This window comes from Sinohyriopsis cumingii, chromosome 14 (assembly GCF_028554795.1).
Source record: "Sinohyriopsis cumingii isolate HCF-2022 chromosome 14, ASM2855479v2, whole genome shotgun sequence".
NCBI lineage: Eukaryota > Metazoa > Mollusca > Bivalvia > Unionida > Unionidae > Sinohyriopsis > Sinohyriopsis cumingii.
Genome location: NC_142974.1, coordinates 2,818,023 through 2,836,315, shown reverse-complemented (window position 1 = coordinate 2,836,315; position 18,293 = coordinate 2,818,023). Strand labels below are relative to the sequence as shown.

Below are 18,293 nucleotides of genomic sequence, written 5' to 3'. Positions count from 1 at the left end.
AAATGAAACTAAATTGTGGCCAGGCAAAGAGTCAAACCGAAAGAGATAATATAATCATAATCATGTGGTAAGATGAGAGGGTTATAATGACAACCGTTATTTTCCCGTCTGCGTACTGAGATAATTCTCAGATCGCATCAGATTTAACTTATCTCAGATATTGTGTCTGGTACATTCTCGAATCATATAAGATTTAGCGAAATATGATACATTCCTGTCGCAATGTTCATTTCATGGATGATTACCTATGATTCCTGTTGAAGGTGCCCAATCTACTTATATTCAAGTATATATGGCAAGGCTAATGACATATACAGAAGCACTGATGTGCTGAAGCGGTTTGGTCCAACGTATATACAAATATATCTGGCAAGTAATGGCAGACGTATATACAAATATATCAGGCAAGTAATAGTAGACGTGACCAGATATGCTGTGCAATCAGGTAGGTGCCTGCACGTGTTCATTACTACTCTTTAATACGAATAATATTAAATGTTATGGGTTGTATTCTTACCTTGTAGTGAGCCGGCAAGATGGCCGAGTACAGGATGGTTTGCCCATGGGATAATATTGACCCAAATGAGTATATTCAGTGCCCCTATGACAAGACACATATGGTTATGGCGGAAAGGTTTACCCGACATTTAAGGAAGTGTATAATGGTGAGTATACCAAGCCTCACACTATGATACGTTTACAAATGTGAATACAACATCCATGTTCTTAAGTGTATAAGCGCGAGTACACCTTGTCCCTCAGTAAGACGCCTTGTCCCTCAGTAAGACGCCTTGTCCCTCAGTAAGACAATATAATGACAACAAGTAGGTACACCTTGTCCCTCTGTAAGACAATATACCTGACAAGGACAAGTAGGTACACTTTGTCCTTTGTCCCTCAGTAAGACAATATAATGACAACAAGTAGGTACACCTTGTCCCTCAGTAAGACAATATACCTGACAAGGACAAGTAGGTACACTTTGTACCTGACAAGGACAAGTAGGTACACCTAAAATCGCATGAAATATGAATACATCATGTCCCTCAATATTGCTAAGGACACACGATTAGAACAAAGTGGTTCACCTCACACTATATGAGAACATCATGTTTTTCAATATTGAGAACACCAAGGATCTCAAACTGATAAGAAACGTATCATTAGACCAATGTCAATATGACAAGACACCTATCATTAGGACAAGGTCAATATGAGACAAGACATGGGTCATTAGGACACGGTCAATATGACAAGACACTATGATTAGGCCAATGTCAATATGACAAGACACCTATCATTAGGACAAGGTCAATATGACAAGACATGTGTCATTAGAACACGGTCAATATGACAAGACACTATGATTAGGCCAATGTCAATATGACAAGACACCTATCGTTAGAACATGGTCAATATGACAAGACACGTGTCATTAGAACACGGTCAATATGACAAGACACGTGTCATTAGAACACGGTCAATATGACAAGACACGTGTCATTAGGACACGGTCAATATGACAAGACACGTGTCATTAGGACACGGTCAATATGACAAGACACGTGTCATTAGGACACGGTCAATATGACAAGACACGTGTCATTAGAACACGTTCAATATGACAAGACACGTGTCATTAGAACACGTTCAATATGACAAGACACGTATCATAAGGACAATGTCAAACTGACAAGACATGTATCGTTAGAACAAGGTCAATATGACAAGACACGTATCATTAGGACAAGAATGTTATCTTTAAACCTCATATAGTATTATTAAGGAACCGTGGAAAATACAAAAACATAGAGATAATGTAAATAGATATTCAAGTTACTGATCAACAGGGTGTGAATAAAGGGTAATTAGAAAATACAAGATAAATTAGGGTGATTAACAGTACAAACGTGGTTTAAAACTGCTGAAAGGGACTAGGATTGTACACAAACTAAAGTTCAGAATAAATGTTCACCTCCTTATCGATATTTAAAAACCATGCCACATTTACCTTTTCAAAAGTTCCTTCATGTGTTGAACATTGTTGGTTTGAGATCTAAACAATCTACTATAGATTGCTTCAAAGCGAAGGGTTCATTGACAGAAACGAACTCGGGTGGGTCTTCGCCCTGTAATATGTAGGAGTAGGTTATGTAAGTATGACCATTTATTACAATGACTACTTCATCTCTATGGATGGTTCTTGTGGAAGCTAATTGCCTAACATTGGTTTGATGATATGATATGGAGCTTATTAATGACAGCACCACTCCACAACGCCTGCCATTTATTGGACAGCACCACTCCACAACGCCTGCCATTTAGTGGACAGCACCACTCCACAACGCCTGCCATTTAGTGGACAGCACCACTCCACAACGCCTGCCATTTATTGGACAGTACCACTCCACAACGCCTGCCATTAATTGGACAGCACCACTCCACAATGCCTGCCATTGTTGTGGACAGCAGCACTCCACAACGCCTGCCATTGTTGTTGACAGCGCCACTCCACAATGCCTGCTACTTAGTTCGGATCTTTTGATAGATTTAAGATAAGTGCATTTAAAAATCAGATGGTTGAAGATACGCGTCTGTTTTAGCAGAGCGGGTGCTTTGTCGTTTTGGCTGGTAACCAGACATATACTATATTGCCAAAGGTACACACATGTTTGATGAGAATTTTGGTCAGAAATGGGTTTTCAAACATTCTCTTGTTTAGTGAATTTCGTACTGATAGTGAATCGGGGATGATGATAAGAATTTAGAATATGTTTAGTTTTAATATAAATTGAAAGGCAATGTCGATTGCCCAGATTTTGCCCATATTGCCCAGATAGTGCCCTTATTTCGGCTGAAAATATTAATGCATCGTCTGGTGAGTGAACATTTTTAGTGTTATTTCTATTAACGAAGGCTGCAGCAACCTTTTCGCCATCATCTGAGCCGTCAGTACAAATTGATGTGTAGTTCTTAAATTCGTATAAAAGATCTTTAGAAGAGTGGAAGAATTTGTTTCCGACTTGGTTTCCTTTCATGCAGCGTAAAATGTAATTTGGGTTGTTTAAGAACACAGAGAGGTGTTACAGAAGCAAAATACATTTTGATTTTACAAACATCAATGTTTGCACAGTGAAGGCTGGAAGATAGTCAACTTACAAATATAGGTATGGCATTTGGTTAATTTTGGTATAATGTTTGGTATTTAGGTTAGGAAACAGACTGAAAAGCAGGGTTCAAAATTGTGTCTGTACGATAGTACAGAGGTGGCTCATTCGCTTCAACCCACAGGCTCTCACATGGCAATACTCATAAGGCGGGACGTACTGCTTGATGGTAAATAGGGTCAACTATTGTTAGCTAAGGCAATTTGGCTGAGCCATAAACAACACATTGATAATTAAGTTTGGATCAAAGATAAGATCGGCATCCCAGTCAGTGTGCGCTACTACTTTAAGTAAATCAAAGACTTTCAAGTATTGAGCGTTCAGTTTCTTGTTGTGTGGAATGAACGTGAGTTTTCTGCGGAAGACGATACCTAAAACTTTGTCGCCTCAAACAACCTGCTTAGATGTTCCGTCAAGAGCATCATGTTATTCTTCGTAGCGGACAGAAATGCGTGCCCACTGTTTGCGAGCTTGAGAATTTGAAACCATTGGCACTCGCCTAATTTTGACTCTTGTTTATATTTTTTACAATTATCTTTCATTTATATGCAAGGGTTTCGATCGATAACATTATAAAATAATGAACATAGAAGAAGCAATCGATACCGGGATAAAAAGATCTTGTTAATGGTATTAATTATTAGGTTAAAAAGAGTAAGAGATAAAATACTGCACTGGGGCACACAGATCAGGAACATAGGCTATTTACAACTTTACGTTGGCTGCAGAATTAGAGATCAGGGTAAGAGGTGGGCCCCACACATATGCTGCAATACGCTGTCAGGGCAAATGGAGCACATCAATGCTTGCAGACTATTGCTGGACAGTGACAAGAGCTGCTCCATTTAATGAATACAAGAGACAAGCCAAGAAGCGCCAAGTAGACACTGAGTAAGGCCTACACTTTGTACTTACATATGATAATAACATTTTTGCTTTTTGTTTCATAATAAATGTTATTTATATAACCCTTTTGCTGTTTTTAAAAGTGTTACATCAACACGACAGGTGAAACATTATCATGTAAAACAACCCTAAACATATGAAAAGACCTAGGTTTACAATTTATGATTAAAAATCTACTATCTACACAATATACATAAGGGTAAAATCTAAAACTTAGATATCTTGGACACAGTGGCCAGTCAGTTGTATTAATTGTCATATTTGAATTCAGCACATCGAAATCCATAATAAATAGCACATTTTATCTCTGAAGCAGACGACTTCTAAAATAATTGTAGACCAGTGTTATTGGATCTTAACCAAATTTGGTATGTGGCGTTATGTTGACAAGACTTCCAAGAGTCCAGCTTCCAGTCAGATAAGTCATTTACAAGACTTAAAGACTTCCAAGAGTCCAGCTTCCTGTTCAGCACATAATTTACAAGACCTATGCAACCAGATCACCCGTTCTCAGGAGTTTGATTTCCATATCATAAGCTTGCCAAGAATGGAATACTTCCAGTCAAATTTGAGTTATGACACATGACTGGTGGTTCTCCTGTCTCTTGTGCGCGCATCCTTTCATTTGCAAAGGAATCGCAAAAGTTCATCCAAATTTAGGATGTGTTTCTATACCGATTAAACCTTGAATGCGTTGATTTCTCAGCATTCCAAATTATCATTTAGCAGAGTTGTGGTCCATGATTGTATAGTCATCGAGACTTTGGTTTATGTAGAATTACTGTTACTGGGTATTGTATAGTCATCGAGACTTTGGTTTATGTAGTATTACTGGTACTGGGTATTGTATAGTCACCGAGACTTTGGTTTATGTAGAATTACTGTTACTGGGTATTGTATAGTCACCGAGACTTTGGTTTATGTAGAATTACTGTTACTGGGTATTGTATAGTCACCGAGACTTTGGTTTATGTAGAATTACTGTTACTGGGTGTTGTATAGTCATCGAGACTTTGGTTTATGTAGAATTACTGTAGAAGTTCATACAAACTATGCATGATTTTATTGATCAAAGCTTTTAAGAGTAAGATATTTCTAGCATTACGCGTTGTCATTTGAAATAATTACGTCACTGAATGCATATTCTTCTTGCTTTGTTCTTCTAAACCCCATGCGAAGCACACTGCAGTCAACCGTGTCAAGGCCGCTAAACCCAACTCATTTAGTCGTCTTACTGACTTTGCTAACTGTAGGAAATAGATCCGATCAAAGACTTTATTGAACGTGGTTCAGTGACACGTGTCACACAGATGTTGCTTTATAATGACCTGCAAGCGATATACGACCAAATTACACTCAGTTCTATAGAAATAAATGCTTAAATAAATTAGTACCATTTTTCCAGATGACACAAGGCAGCTAATACAAACTGCGTCTATATAAATTCAGTTAGAATACATTACTAAGCTGCACAGTGTAGCATGGGACTGTCTACACCTGAAATACCTGGTTTTTACACGGTGTAGTTTAGTGTAAATGAGGCATACAATAATGACAGACATAGACCAATCAATACGGCACAGTACACACCTTGTTCAACATTTTTTAATTTCTCATCTAGAGCCACAGAAGCAGAGATTTTGTCACCTGTCCATTCCACTCCTGGCACGTGATGAAGAAGCAAAGGCTGCAACACCACATGAGTGTGTGTCCCTTCGGGAAAATTCAAGAATTAGATCTGACCCGAGGTAATTGGAAGAATGAAGGTGCAGAAGGGAGCATCTTGTTGCGATACTTTTCACCTGTGTATCCTTTCACTGGTTTAACCCATTTAGCACTAAAGCAAATTATTGACAAATACAAATGTAGTTGAACTACAACTTAAGATGAGCAAAAGCTAATAAACATGCATTTGATTGAGTTGGTGTCATACTAATTTTGTTGCGATATATTTCCGTCAAAATCTAGTTGATTGATAAAAAGATGAATAGCTGCCAACGCTCAAATTTAGTTGTGTCAAGCGTCCAGACAATTTTTGTTTCAAGTTATGTAATGTATGGAACAGTGGTAATTAAGATGGTGTCTTGGTTATCTTACCAATTGTATTGTTATTTCATATTAACAGTCTCATTTAAGACATTTCCGAATCAAGGCATGAAAAGTCTTTCTTCCTCTTGCAACCCTAGCTGTTATTTAATTTCATATCATATTGATGAATTTTATTATGCCACTAATAGCACTCAGAGCTGTAGCCATCTGCCATATTGAGCTACATATATAATTATCGTTGTAATTATGAAATAACCTAGATATGCACAAATTGGCATCCATTACATTCGTGGTGTATAGCAAAATGTAATTTGAATTCCACTGCATTGTAGTGGCAAAGTACAGAGGTTGGGGTGATGTTGGACATGCCGCCATAGACTATAAAGAATTCCCCGTTCCACAAAACGAATGCTGGGATGATGGTGAGTTGGTTGTCGTCCTCAGTAACTGCGCTTAAGATTTAATATGTTACGTTTCCGTTCGTGCCAATTATGATGCTCTCTACAGGCCTCGTAAAGTCCATAAAACAGTTGAAAGATTTCTATCTTAAAACAAATTGGAGGAATTTCATTTTCGAAAGGGGAGTATATTTTATCTACAAATTTTCAAAATTTGTATCTAGTACTTTAAGCAACAATTGTGAATAATGGTGGTATCTAACCTGTTGAATCAATTATTTATTATTAACATGCTGATTTATAGCACTTCTTCATCAAGACATAAACACTGTTTTTTCATCTTGCAATCCTTGCTTTGATTTAATTTCAAACAATATTTGATTACGTCAGCACACGCATCCGCAGAGATAAATGTCACTAAATGCCATATTCGGTTGGATTCATAATTATACTGACATGGAATGTGCGAAACAGCTTATATGTGAATAAATTAGTCTCCATTACATTCATATTTTGTAGCTTAATGTAGTTTTCAATTCCTTTGCATTGTAGCGTCAAAGAACAGAGCTTCTGATGATGATGGACGCTGCTGCCTTGCCGACACTAACTACAAGGAATTCCACGTTCCACAAACAGAATTCTGGGATGACGAAGAGGAAAGAGGTTTTGGACTTTCTGTGTTTATTAACTGAAACTATTCTATAATAATTATGTATTTATTAACTGGGACTATTATATAATATGCTTAGGACTTCTTTAATGGCTCTTTTCAACACCAAGAAGTTCCTTTTACATCACTTTAAGATCCAGGTAAGCTTCCTTCCATCATAGTTTACTGATATTAAGATCAACAAACTTATCAGAACGGTCACGGTAACTGAATTCCTTTCCCCGTGCTCTTAATGTCTGCAGCTTCACATTTGTAGGACTGTTTGACCTTGACTAAAGTTTGCTATTGATGATACAAGTATAGCCTGTAAAGAAGAGGCCTTGAAAATGTTTAGTTTGATGGTTTATCCTCATACTCGTGCTTTTACAAAATACTTATTGGTTTAATGAATACTTTTACCATGGTCTATTGTATAGACCGAATAATTTTACCTAGGTTTACTGGTTTACTGAATAAGTTTTTCAAGGTTTGCTGGTTCTACTACCTTCTCTCCATTCGACCTTCCGGACATGTTTGCAAATTTCTTCCGTGACAAAGTACAAACCATTAGAGATAATCTTGAAAGCACAATTTCAATTGACTCGTCATCACCATTCAGTTGGGATACAGAATTTGAGCGGCAACCATTAGCAGCCTTTGAACCTGTCTCTATGGATTTCGTACGTACAATCGTGATGAAGAGTGCACCAAAGTCATGTGAACTTCATACAATTCCAACATCACTGCTGCTTGAGTGCTTAGATCCAGTATTGCCTTCACTAACTGATGTTATTAATACATCTCTCTCATCTGGCGAATTCCCATCATATTTCAAAACTGCCATTGTAAAGCCTCTGCTGCAGAAGCCAACACTAGACCATAACGATTTAAAGAACTACCGCCCAGTTTCTAATCTCCCATTCATTTAAAAAATCTTAGACATGGTTGTTCTATCCCAGCTCGTATCTCATTTGAATTCAAATAGTCTTTTTAGCAATGTACAGTCTGCATATCGCCATTGCCACAGTACTGAAACTACTCTTCTAAAAGTAGTTAATAACATTCTCTCTGCGTTGGATAGCGGAAATAGTACAGTCCTTGATTTGTCTGCAGCATTTGACACAATAGACCATGATATATTACTTCACCATCTCCAGCATGTATTTGGCATTCATGATACAGCCTTACTGTGGTTTAAGTCCTACTTGGTCAACAGGACACAAATTGTATCTGCAAATGAAATACACTCCAGCCCAGTTGATCTATGTTGTGGTGTTCCACAGGGGTCTGTTCTTGGACCCGTTCTCTTGATTCTATACACTCAGTCGCTCTCAAGTGTCATAGATCATCATCCAGTGTCTCACTAATTGTACGCTGATGACACCCAAATATACAAATCTAGCCACCCAACTGAAGTTGATGCTACCATCCAAGGTGTAGAGATGTGCATTTCTGATTTGAAATCATGGATGACTTGTAACAAACTGTAGATGAATGATGATAAAACTGAGGCCATTCTGATCACGACACAAAGACTTTCTCATTCACATCCTTTACCTCAAACAATAAATATCAGCAACGCCAACATTAAATTCACACAATCAGTATGAAACCTAAGTGTTACTCTGGACAGTACTCTCACATTGCACCAACATGTTATGAACATATGCAAGGCTGCATATCTTGAGCTGAGACGCATCAGCTCTATTCGCAAATATCTTTCAGTTGATGCCACTAAAACACTTGTGTGTTCATTAGTACTTTCAAGACTGGACTATTGTAACTCAATTCTGTCTGGTTCATCTCAATATCTACTCCAGAAACTTCAAAAAGTTAAAAACACAGCTGTTCGGATCATACTTAGAGTACCACGATCAATGCACACCTCCCCGCTGCTCTGTACCCTACATTGGCTATCCATTTGACCTAGAATCAAACATAAAATTTGTTCTCTGTGATAAATTTCACTGTCGGACTCTAGTCCAACATACCTATCTGACCTCACCTATGTGTACACACCAGCAAGATACTTACGCTCCTCTTCTGACAATCGTATACTCATTATTCTCACTATGAAAACAAAGTCATATGGACAGCGTTCTTTTGCATACCAGGGCCCAGCAGCGTGGAATGAATTGCCCACTGAACTTAGACACAAAGACACAGTGATCACATTCAAGAGGGCTCTGAAAACTCATTTATTTCGACTGCAAGAACAAACTTAAAGACCTAATAATGTTTCCTACCTGAAATATTCTCAGCATGTTTTTTATTTTTTTTAACGTTTTTCTAATTTCATGTTGTTTGTTTTTGTAATAATATTATTATGTTTCTTATCTTATAAGTGTTGCCTAATGTTGTAAAGTGCTTAGAGCTTCTAAAGATTAGGCGCTATACAAAATCCTCATTATTATTATTATTACTGAATACCTTTATCAAGTTTATTGGTTCTACCGGATACTTGTACCAAGTTTTATTGGTTTTCAACCAAATCCGTCGTTATGGATTTTATAATGGCGAGACCTTGAATGCATGTACATTCGACTTCCAGCACTCTACAACCCATTTTATAATGACGAGACCTTGAATGCATGTACATTAGACTTCCAGCACTCTACAAACCATTTTATAATGACGAGACCTTGAATGCATGTACATTAGACTTCCAGCACTCTACAAACCATTTTATAATGACGAGACCTTGAATGCATGTACATTAGACTTCCAGCACTCTACAAACCATTTTATAATGACGAGACCTTGAATGCATGTACATTCGACTTCCAGCACTCTACAACTCATTTTATAATGACGTGACCTTAAATACGTGTACATTAGACTTCCAGCACTCTACAACTCATTTTATAATGACGAGACCTTGAATGCATGTACATTAGACTTCCAGCACTCTACAAACCATTTTATAATGACGAGACCTTGAATGCATGTACATTCGACTTACAGCACTCTACAACTCATTTTATAATGACGAGACCTTAAATACTTGTACATTAGACTTCCAGCACTCTACAACTCATTTTATAATGACGAGACCTTGAATGCATGTACATTTGACTTCCAGCACTCTACAACCCTTTACATGTGTATTTCCCCCAGAATGCATTTTGTTCCCCCCAAAAGTGGAGATTTTAGTATTAATGTATGAATGATTGATGTATATGACAAAATTAGGCATTCAATCAACTATAAACTATGTGGTCTTCAACCAGCTCCGTATTGTTCCCCATTATCATTATTACGATACCCGAATATTCATTATTCTGTGATGTATGTTGCATAACTCATCATATTTATTATGCACACTTATAATGACGAGATGTATAATGTGTTGGACTTGTACATGCATGTCCCTGTTTAATGAAATCATGCCTGCTTGTTGCCATAATGGGTTCGCTATATATTTATCCTTGTAGGGAATGTATTTAATAGCCTAAACATACAAAAATTAGCATTACTTACACTAATGTCTTATAGAATACTTATATTTGAGGTTTTGTTTTCTTTATATTGTAGTGGCAATTAACAAAGCTTGTGGTGATGATGAACGTGGCCGTCTTGCCGTCATTCACTATGAGGACTTCAACGTTCCACAAACGGAATGCTGGGATGATGGTGAGTAAAAAGATTTTGGATTTTTCATCAATAAGTCACTGGATATAATATGCTCTGGGCCTCATTAGGAACTGTTTCTAAAAGTTTAAGATCTAGAAGGATTTACTTCACGTGCTGGTTTATTGATTTTAAGATCCACTTGTCATCATTGATCACGGCCCTACTCGACAAACTTAATTCAAGATGTCACGGCACCTGATTTCCTAAATATCGGAAGCACCATAAATGGATGTCTTGAAGTTACTTTTGATCATTCCTTCGTATCGATGACGTCTTTGCATTTTGGCTGTAAAACTGATTCGCATTTGAAAACCATGCAGGTAAATTTGCCGTTTATGAGAAGACATTCTATTTCATAAATTATTTTCCAGACCTGTTCGAATTCAAATATTCTCATGGAAGAGTGTGGTCTTAGGGCGTGTATAGCATTAGAACGTGTCTATATATTGTGTTCTTAGGGTGTGCATGGCAATAGAACGTGTCTATATATGGTGGTCTTAGGGTGTATATAGCAATGGAACGTGTCTATATATTGTGTTCTTAGGATGTGTATAGCAATAGAACGTGTCTATATATGGTGGTCTTAGGATGTGTATAGCAATAAAACGTGTCTATATATTGTGTTCTTAGGGTGTGTATAGCAATGGAACGTGTCTAGATATTGTGGTCTTAGGGTGTATATAGCAGTGGAACGTGTCTATATATTGTGTTCTTAGGGTGTATATAGCAATGGAACGTGTCTATATATTGTGTTCTTAGGGTGTGTATAGCAATAGAACGTGTCTATATATGGTGGTCTTAGGGCGTATATAGCAATGGAACGTGTCTATATATTGTGTTCTTAGGGTGTATTTAGCAATAGAACGTGTCTATATATTGTGTTCTTAGGGTGTATATAGCAGTGGAACGTGTCTATATATTGTGGTCTTAGGGTGTGTATAGTAATAGAACGTGTCTATATATTGTAGTATTAGGGCGTGTATATCAAGTGAACGTGTCTATATATTTTAAAACGCTAGGGATCTCACAACTCAGCGAATCAAAAATATCTGCACCAGTATTGGGTTAAGATTAATGTTTTCCAACTTCCAATGATGTCAATACCATAGTCGCTGTGAAATGAAGTTGGGTTTAAGGTCAATTTTTCCTCTATTTCCAATGACCTCAAGGACACAGTCTGTGTGAAATGAAGGCTTGGTTAAGGTCAGTTTTTTTCTTCTGTTTCCAGTAACCTCAAGACCACAGTCATTGTCCAATAAAGTGTTGGTAAAAGTACAATTTTAAAGTGTTCAGAAGGTGTACGATTTCGTGCAAACTATTATACAATGAAAATGAAACAGTTGAAAAATCCCCCCCCCCCCCAAAGAATTCGAATGCAGTATTCCATTGTACTCACTTAATTCATGACGGTACCTACTTCTAGCAGTGAAAGAGTTGCTAAGGGCCGGTTCCTGTTGATGTTGATCTAGTTTAAAGTTTATACCATGTGAAGAGACGATTTCATAAAGATTTATTAGTATACATGTACGTACAATTCAAGTCTGAATGATGCCATCTACTTTTATGCGTTCATGAAATGCAAGGGTATATATTGTTTTTGTTCACTAATGTGATCGTCAGTAAGCGATAACACTACAATTGGGATGTCTTAGAAAAAAGAAAAATAAATCTTTCGTCATTTTATTATTTTAATTTTTTCCAGATTTATTTTAATGTTTGAGAAATGGGTATAGTACAAAAAGAAATACACCGTCCCAATACTAATTTTCACTTCCCAGAAAAGAAGCTCACTGTCAACAAATCCTACTGTCAGAATGTTTCTATGGCGAAAGAAATTTGCAAATTTAGGAAGTAAAATTGTAATTCACCTGAAATTTTCGCGGAAAATGTACGTTGTGACAATTTGAATTTGTTTATGATATATTGTGGCAAACGGCTCTTTTGGCTCCGGAACTTAGTAATTAAAGGTAGAAGTTTTCTTGACCTAAAGAGGTTATAATGAATAATGATGGCCGTAATATGAACATGGAACGTACATTAAGATTATAAACTCTAAAGGTACATCTAGGCGTACATTAAGATTATTAACTCTAAAGGTACATCTAGGCGTACATTAAAATTATAAACTCTAAAGGTACATCTAGGCGTACATTAAGATTATAAACTCTAAAGGTACATCTAGGCGTACATTAAGATTATAAACTCTAAAGGTACATCTAGGCGTACATTAAAATTATAAACTCTAAAGGTACATCTAGGCGTACATTAAGATTATAAACTCTAAAGGTACATCTAGGCGTACATTAAGATTATAAACTCTAAAGGTACATCTAGGCGTACATTAAGATTATTAACTCTAAAGGTACATCTAGGCGTACATTAAGATTATAAACTCTAAAGGTACATCTAGGCGTACATTAAAATTATAAACTCTAAAGGTACATCTAGGCGTACATTAAGATTATAAACTCTAAAGGTACATCTAGGCGTACATTAAAATTATAAACTCTAAAGGTACATCTAGGCGTACATTAAAATTATAAACTCTAAAGGTACATCTAGGCGTACATTAAGATTATAAACTCTAAAGGTACATCTAGGCGTACATTAAGATTATAAACTCTAAAGGTACATCTAGGCGTACATTAAAATTATAAACTCTAAAGGTACATCTAGGCGTACATTAAGATTATTAACTCTAAAGGTACATCTAGGCGTACATTAAGATTACAAACTCTAAAGGTACATCTAGGCGAATGTACAGGCATATCAAAGCCTGTAAGTAGAAGTGTATGCCATTTCAAAATTAAAACTTTAATGAAAAGTTGAAATGAATAAAAATAATATACATGTAGTCTGAATAAGAAATTATATGCCATCAAATTCTAATTGTTTGGCGGTCTTTGACTTTGAGATACAATATTGCCTGTTGTTTGGCGGTCGGTGACTTTAAGATACAATGTTGTTCAACATTAAAAAACAGTGATATGGCTGTGTGGCGATTTACTTATTATCATTTGGGTCATGATATGAATTATCAGCCAGGTCTTGACAAACTTTCTTTTATTCTACCTTTCATCACCGAAAATATTCTTGCTAAAAATTATTTGCTTTTATCCGATAGTTTATGGTCACTCATAGTGACACAAAGAACCTGTCATATTGGTCGCAAGTGTACTTAACTATACATGACGGGATAAAAAGCGATTTAGACACAAAAAGAATACCATGACATTATGTATGATTTTATGACATTATGTATGATTTTATATTGTAGAGGCAAAGGGAAAACCTTGGGCTTTTAAGGAAGACGGTACTGACCTCTATACAGAATTCCAAATTCCACAAACTGAATGCTGGGATGATGGTAAGTAAATTGATCTGTGGACGGAACAGAGACACCCATGTCCTACTGCCTACACAGTAACAAAGCACTTGCTATATAACAGAGACAACTTGATCTGTGATCGGATAACTTGATCTATGGACGGAATAGAGACAAACATGTCCTACTGCTTACACAGTAACAAAGCACTTGCTATATAACAGAGACAACTTGATCTGTGATAGGATAACTTGATCTGTGGACGGAATAGAGACAACCATGTCATACTGCTTACACAGTAACAAAGCACTTGCTATATAACAGAGACAACTTGATCTGTTATCGGATAACTTGATCTGTGGACGGAACAGAGACAACCATGTCCTACTGCCTACACAGTAACACAGCACAGTAACTTTCTTTTATTCTACCTTTCATCACCGAAAATATTCTTGCTAAAAATTATTTGCTTTTATCCAATAGTTTATGGTCACTCATAGTGACACAAAGAACCTGTCATATTGGTCGCAAGTGTACTTACCTATACATGAAGGGATAAAAAGCGATTTAGACACAAAAAGAATACCATGACCTTATGTATGATTTTATGACATTATGTATGATTTTATATTGTAGAGGCAAAGGGAAAACCTTGGGCTTTTAAGGAAGACGGTACTGACCTCTATACAGAATTCCAAATTCCACAAACTGAATGCTGGGATGATGGTAAGTAAATTGATCTGTGGACGGAACAGAGACACCAATGTCCTACTGCCTACACAGTAACACGGCACTTGCTATATAACAGAGACAGCTTGATCTGTGATCGGATAACTTGATCTGTGGACGGAACAGAGACACCCATGTCCTGCCGCCTACACAGTAACAAAGTACTTGCTATATAACGGGGACAGCTTGATCTGTGATCGGATAACTTGATCTGTGGACGGAATAGAGACAACCATGCCCTACTGCCTACACAGTAACACAGCACTTGCTATATGATGCATTTTATGTTGTCACTTCCCATGTGAATTAGTTTTATTTTTTTAGTGCCTACTGAAATTTTCACAGAAAATGTACTTTTGACGATTTAAATTTGTCTATGATATATATTGTGGGAAATGGATTAGTAGCTAATATTAGTATATCTAGTCCCGTCAGATGCCTGTTAATTACGTGGAGTTCATACCTTTGACAGTATATGGTAACGAATTGTTCACGGACTGAAGTGATTACTGTAGTTTCCTCTTGTCGACTTCAATTGGTGGGATCGGAATCAAGACTACTTTTGACGATTTTAAAGTTAGTAAAGTTAAGGAGTGAAAAAAAAGGTTCTGAACTAAACAAAGACGTTTCATGATAAAGATTATTAGGTAATTGGTGTGCGTCAGTTAGCCCCTAACATGTGTCGATACCTATGAACCACCGACAAATATTATTGTTATTATTATTATTATTATTATTATTATTAAAATTTCACAGCTGAACTTGCTGAACTTGCCGACTTGTCGGGGCGGGACATAACGTTATATTTTTATATATTTGTTTCCCACTGTCGCTGTTTGCTGTTTGGTCTCAATTGAGGTTTTCCCCTTGCAAAATTGTTGCCATTGTTCAGTACCGTAAAGTCACCCACCTGTTAAACTTCCCTTGTCGCTATACCAGCCCCATGCGCACATTCGTTAGATGTATTGTAATATCATACCAGCGTTTCAGTTGAAAGCAGAAAAATATGTAACGGATTTGTGACTTTCGAAACCCTTTAACCCCAATATGTAAAGAATTTGTGACTTTCGAAACCCTTTAACCGTAATATGTAAAGGATATGTGACATTAGAATCCCTTTAACCCCAATATGTAAAGGATATGTGACTTTCGAAACCTTTTAACCCAAATACTGCAAATACTGCAAATATTCATTGAAGGGACAGGAACTACTAGCATATGCAAATTAAATATTACCAAGACGTTTCAGTTGAATGTAGCAAATGATGTGAGAATGTTATTTTAAAATCTTTAATGCAAAACATAATTATTGTTGAGGCTAGCGACAGTGTCTTTGCCGATGGAGGAAAGTGACTATTGTGTCTCACAATGCTTATGAAGTTGGGTCAAAACTGAAGACTATGTCTTTGATTTCGACTAAAAAGTACAATGCACGAGAAAGAAGTATATGTTCACTTGTGCCTAAATATCCACAGCAAGGACAACAAAATATATGCACACAAGAGATATTCAAAACATAAATTTATATGAGTGTAATTCCTGTCTTGCATCAGATAACTTGGATTGCGGTTGGAGATTGTTGCAAATGGTACCCTGAGATTAACAATAAAAAGTAATGCGTTGATTAGTTTCTCACGTGCTTTACGTATTAAAGAAGGACGGTGACTTCTAAAGGGATTAAACGTTTATCAGACTCAAGACAAACTGCTTCTGAGGAAAAAAAGCACATACCCAGAATTACCAGAGTCTAAAATAAAAAATATGGGACAACATTGAAAACTTATCTGGAATATATAAACAAAATGGGGAAAAGATGACAAATTTAATAGGGAAATGGAAATACTAGGACCGAAATAGACAGTCCCATAAAACAGCTCAACAATAACCAATTAGACAGTCCTGCAACAACAAACAGCTACAACCAAGATGAAAGTCATAAAAGTCACATGAGATTGCCGTAGGGCGACTACTATGCAAACGGTTGCTAAGTCAAGACCGATAATAGATAGTCCCGTAACAACAGACCATTTAAAACCAAACATAAAGTCGTAAACGTCACAATGAACTGTCGCATGACAACGATTGTACAACATTAGGCTGGGTTCAACAACAAATTAAATAGCAAACAAAACGAGTAAAATGAATAAATAATTTTGTTTTAAAAACATAGGGCAAATAGCGTTAAGTAATCAAATAACAATTGGGTTAAGTAATCAAATAAACAATTGGGTTAAGTAATCAAATAAACAATTGGGTTAAGTAATCAAATAACAATTGGGTTAAGTAATCAAATAACAATTGGGTTAAGTAATCAAATAACAATTGGGTTAAGTAATCAAATAACAATTGGGTTAAGTAATCAAATAACAATTGGGTTAAGTAATCAAATAACAATTGGGTTAAGTAAACAGCGATTCAGCAAAAGTGACAGACGAAGCGCACAAAGAGCAGAACTAAAAATCAAGAAAGAAGTAGAAGGCAGACGTACAGCAAACAGCAGAAATAACGAAGATCAGGAAAGAAGGAGAAGACAGCACACCATCAGAGCAGAGATTAACGGAGACACTGGGAAGCAAGGAAGACGCAAAGAGAAAAGAAATTAACAATCATCGATCCTTTGTGATAATCCGAGTTCTTTCGACTTTCATCGAGTCTTTGTCAGAGGAAAACAAAAGAGACTAGAAGAACAATAAACACTAAGAAGCATTTATATTACAACTGTCTGCGCAAGTATCTATGATGGAATTAAAGTATCACGATGCTTGCTGCTTCATCCAGTTTCAACTTGACTGATGATGGTGTAAACTAGTTGGCATTGACCTACAAAGTAACAGCTATAGTGCCATCTGCTTTTGTTTTAAAGATTTTAAGTCTTGTACTGGCAAATTATATTCCAGATATTCCAATGCCTCTGTAAAAGCGTGTAACAATTATAACACCAGAAGAAAGGAACAAAAACAAAAAACACTAGTAATTATAGGTGAGTGAGTGATAAGCAAAATGAGTGAATTGTTTAACTTTAGAAGTGATGATTGTAAGCAGTTGATTTTATTCGAGTGTGGTTGTCCTTTTTGGAAGCTTCTTGGTATAAGCCGCATGGTTTCGTCGTTCTAAAGTGGCATATCTAGTGCAATTCCAATTGTTTCTCCTGGTTTTAGAATTCCAGTTGGAGCTGTGAATAACTGCAAACAGGGTTACGTGACTGTGGCCATGGGAAGATACGTGTTCTGGTTACGTCACCGCAAGTGTGACCATAGGAAGATACGTGTTCTGCAGCTGGACTTATGTCTAGCTTTATCGTCGTCCAATTAAGATGCATCGTCATCCAATATATATATATATATATATATATATATATATATATATATATATATATATATATATATATATATATATATATATATATATATATATATATATATATATATATGTGTGTG

At 36.4% G+C, this 18,293-nt stretch overlaps 1 protein-coding gene across 1 annotated transcript; it reads left to right on the top strand.

The window, feature by feature from the left end:
• The first annotated feature begins 536 nt into the window (after positions 1 to 536).
• LOC149783102 (uncharacterized) lies at positions 537 to 15,617 on the top strand. The gene is made up of 7 exons (XM_089933347.1): positions 537 to 665; positions 5,695 to 5,821; positions 6,455 to 6,544; positions 7,073 to 7,183; positions 10,704 to 10,802; positions 14,080 to 14,169; positions 14,764 to 15,617. Exons 1-7 carry the CDS (start codon positions 537 to 539, stop codon positions 14,859 to 14,861), a joined length of 744 nt encoding a protein of 247 aa, XP_089789473.1. The 3' UTR covers positions 14,862 to 15,617.
• Positions 15,618 to 18,293: the final 2,676 nt, after the last annotated feature.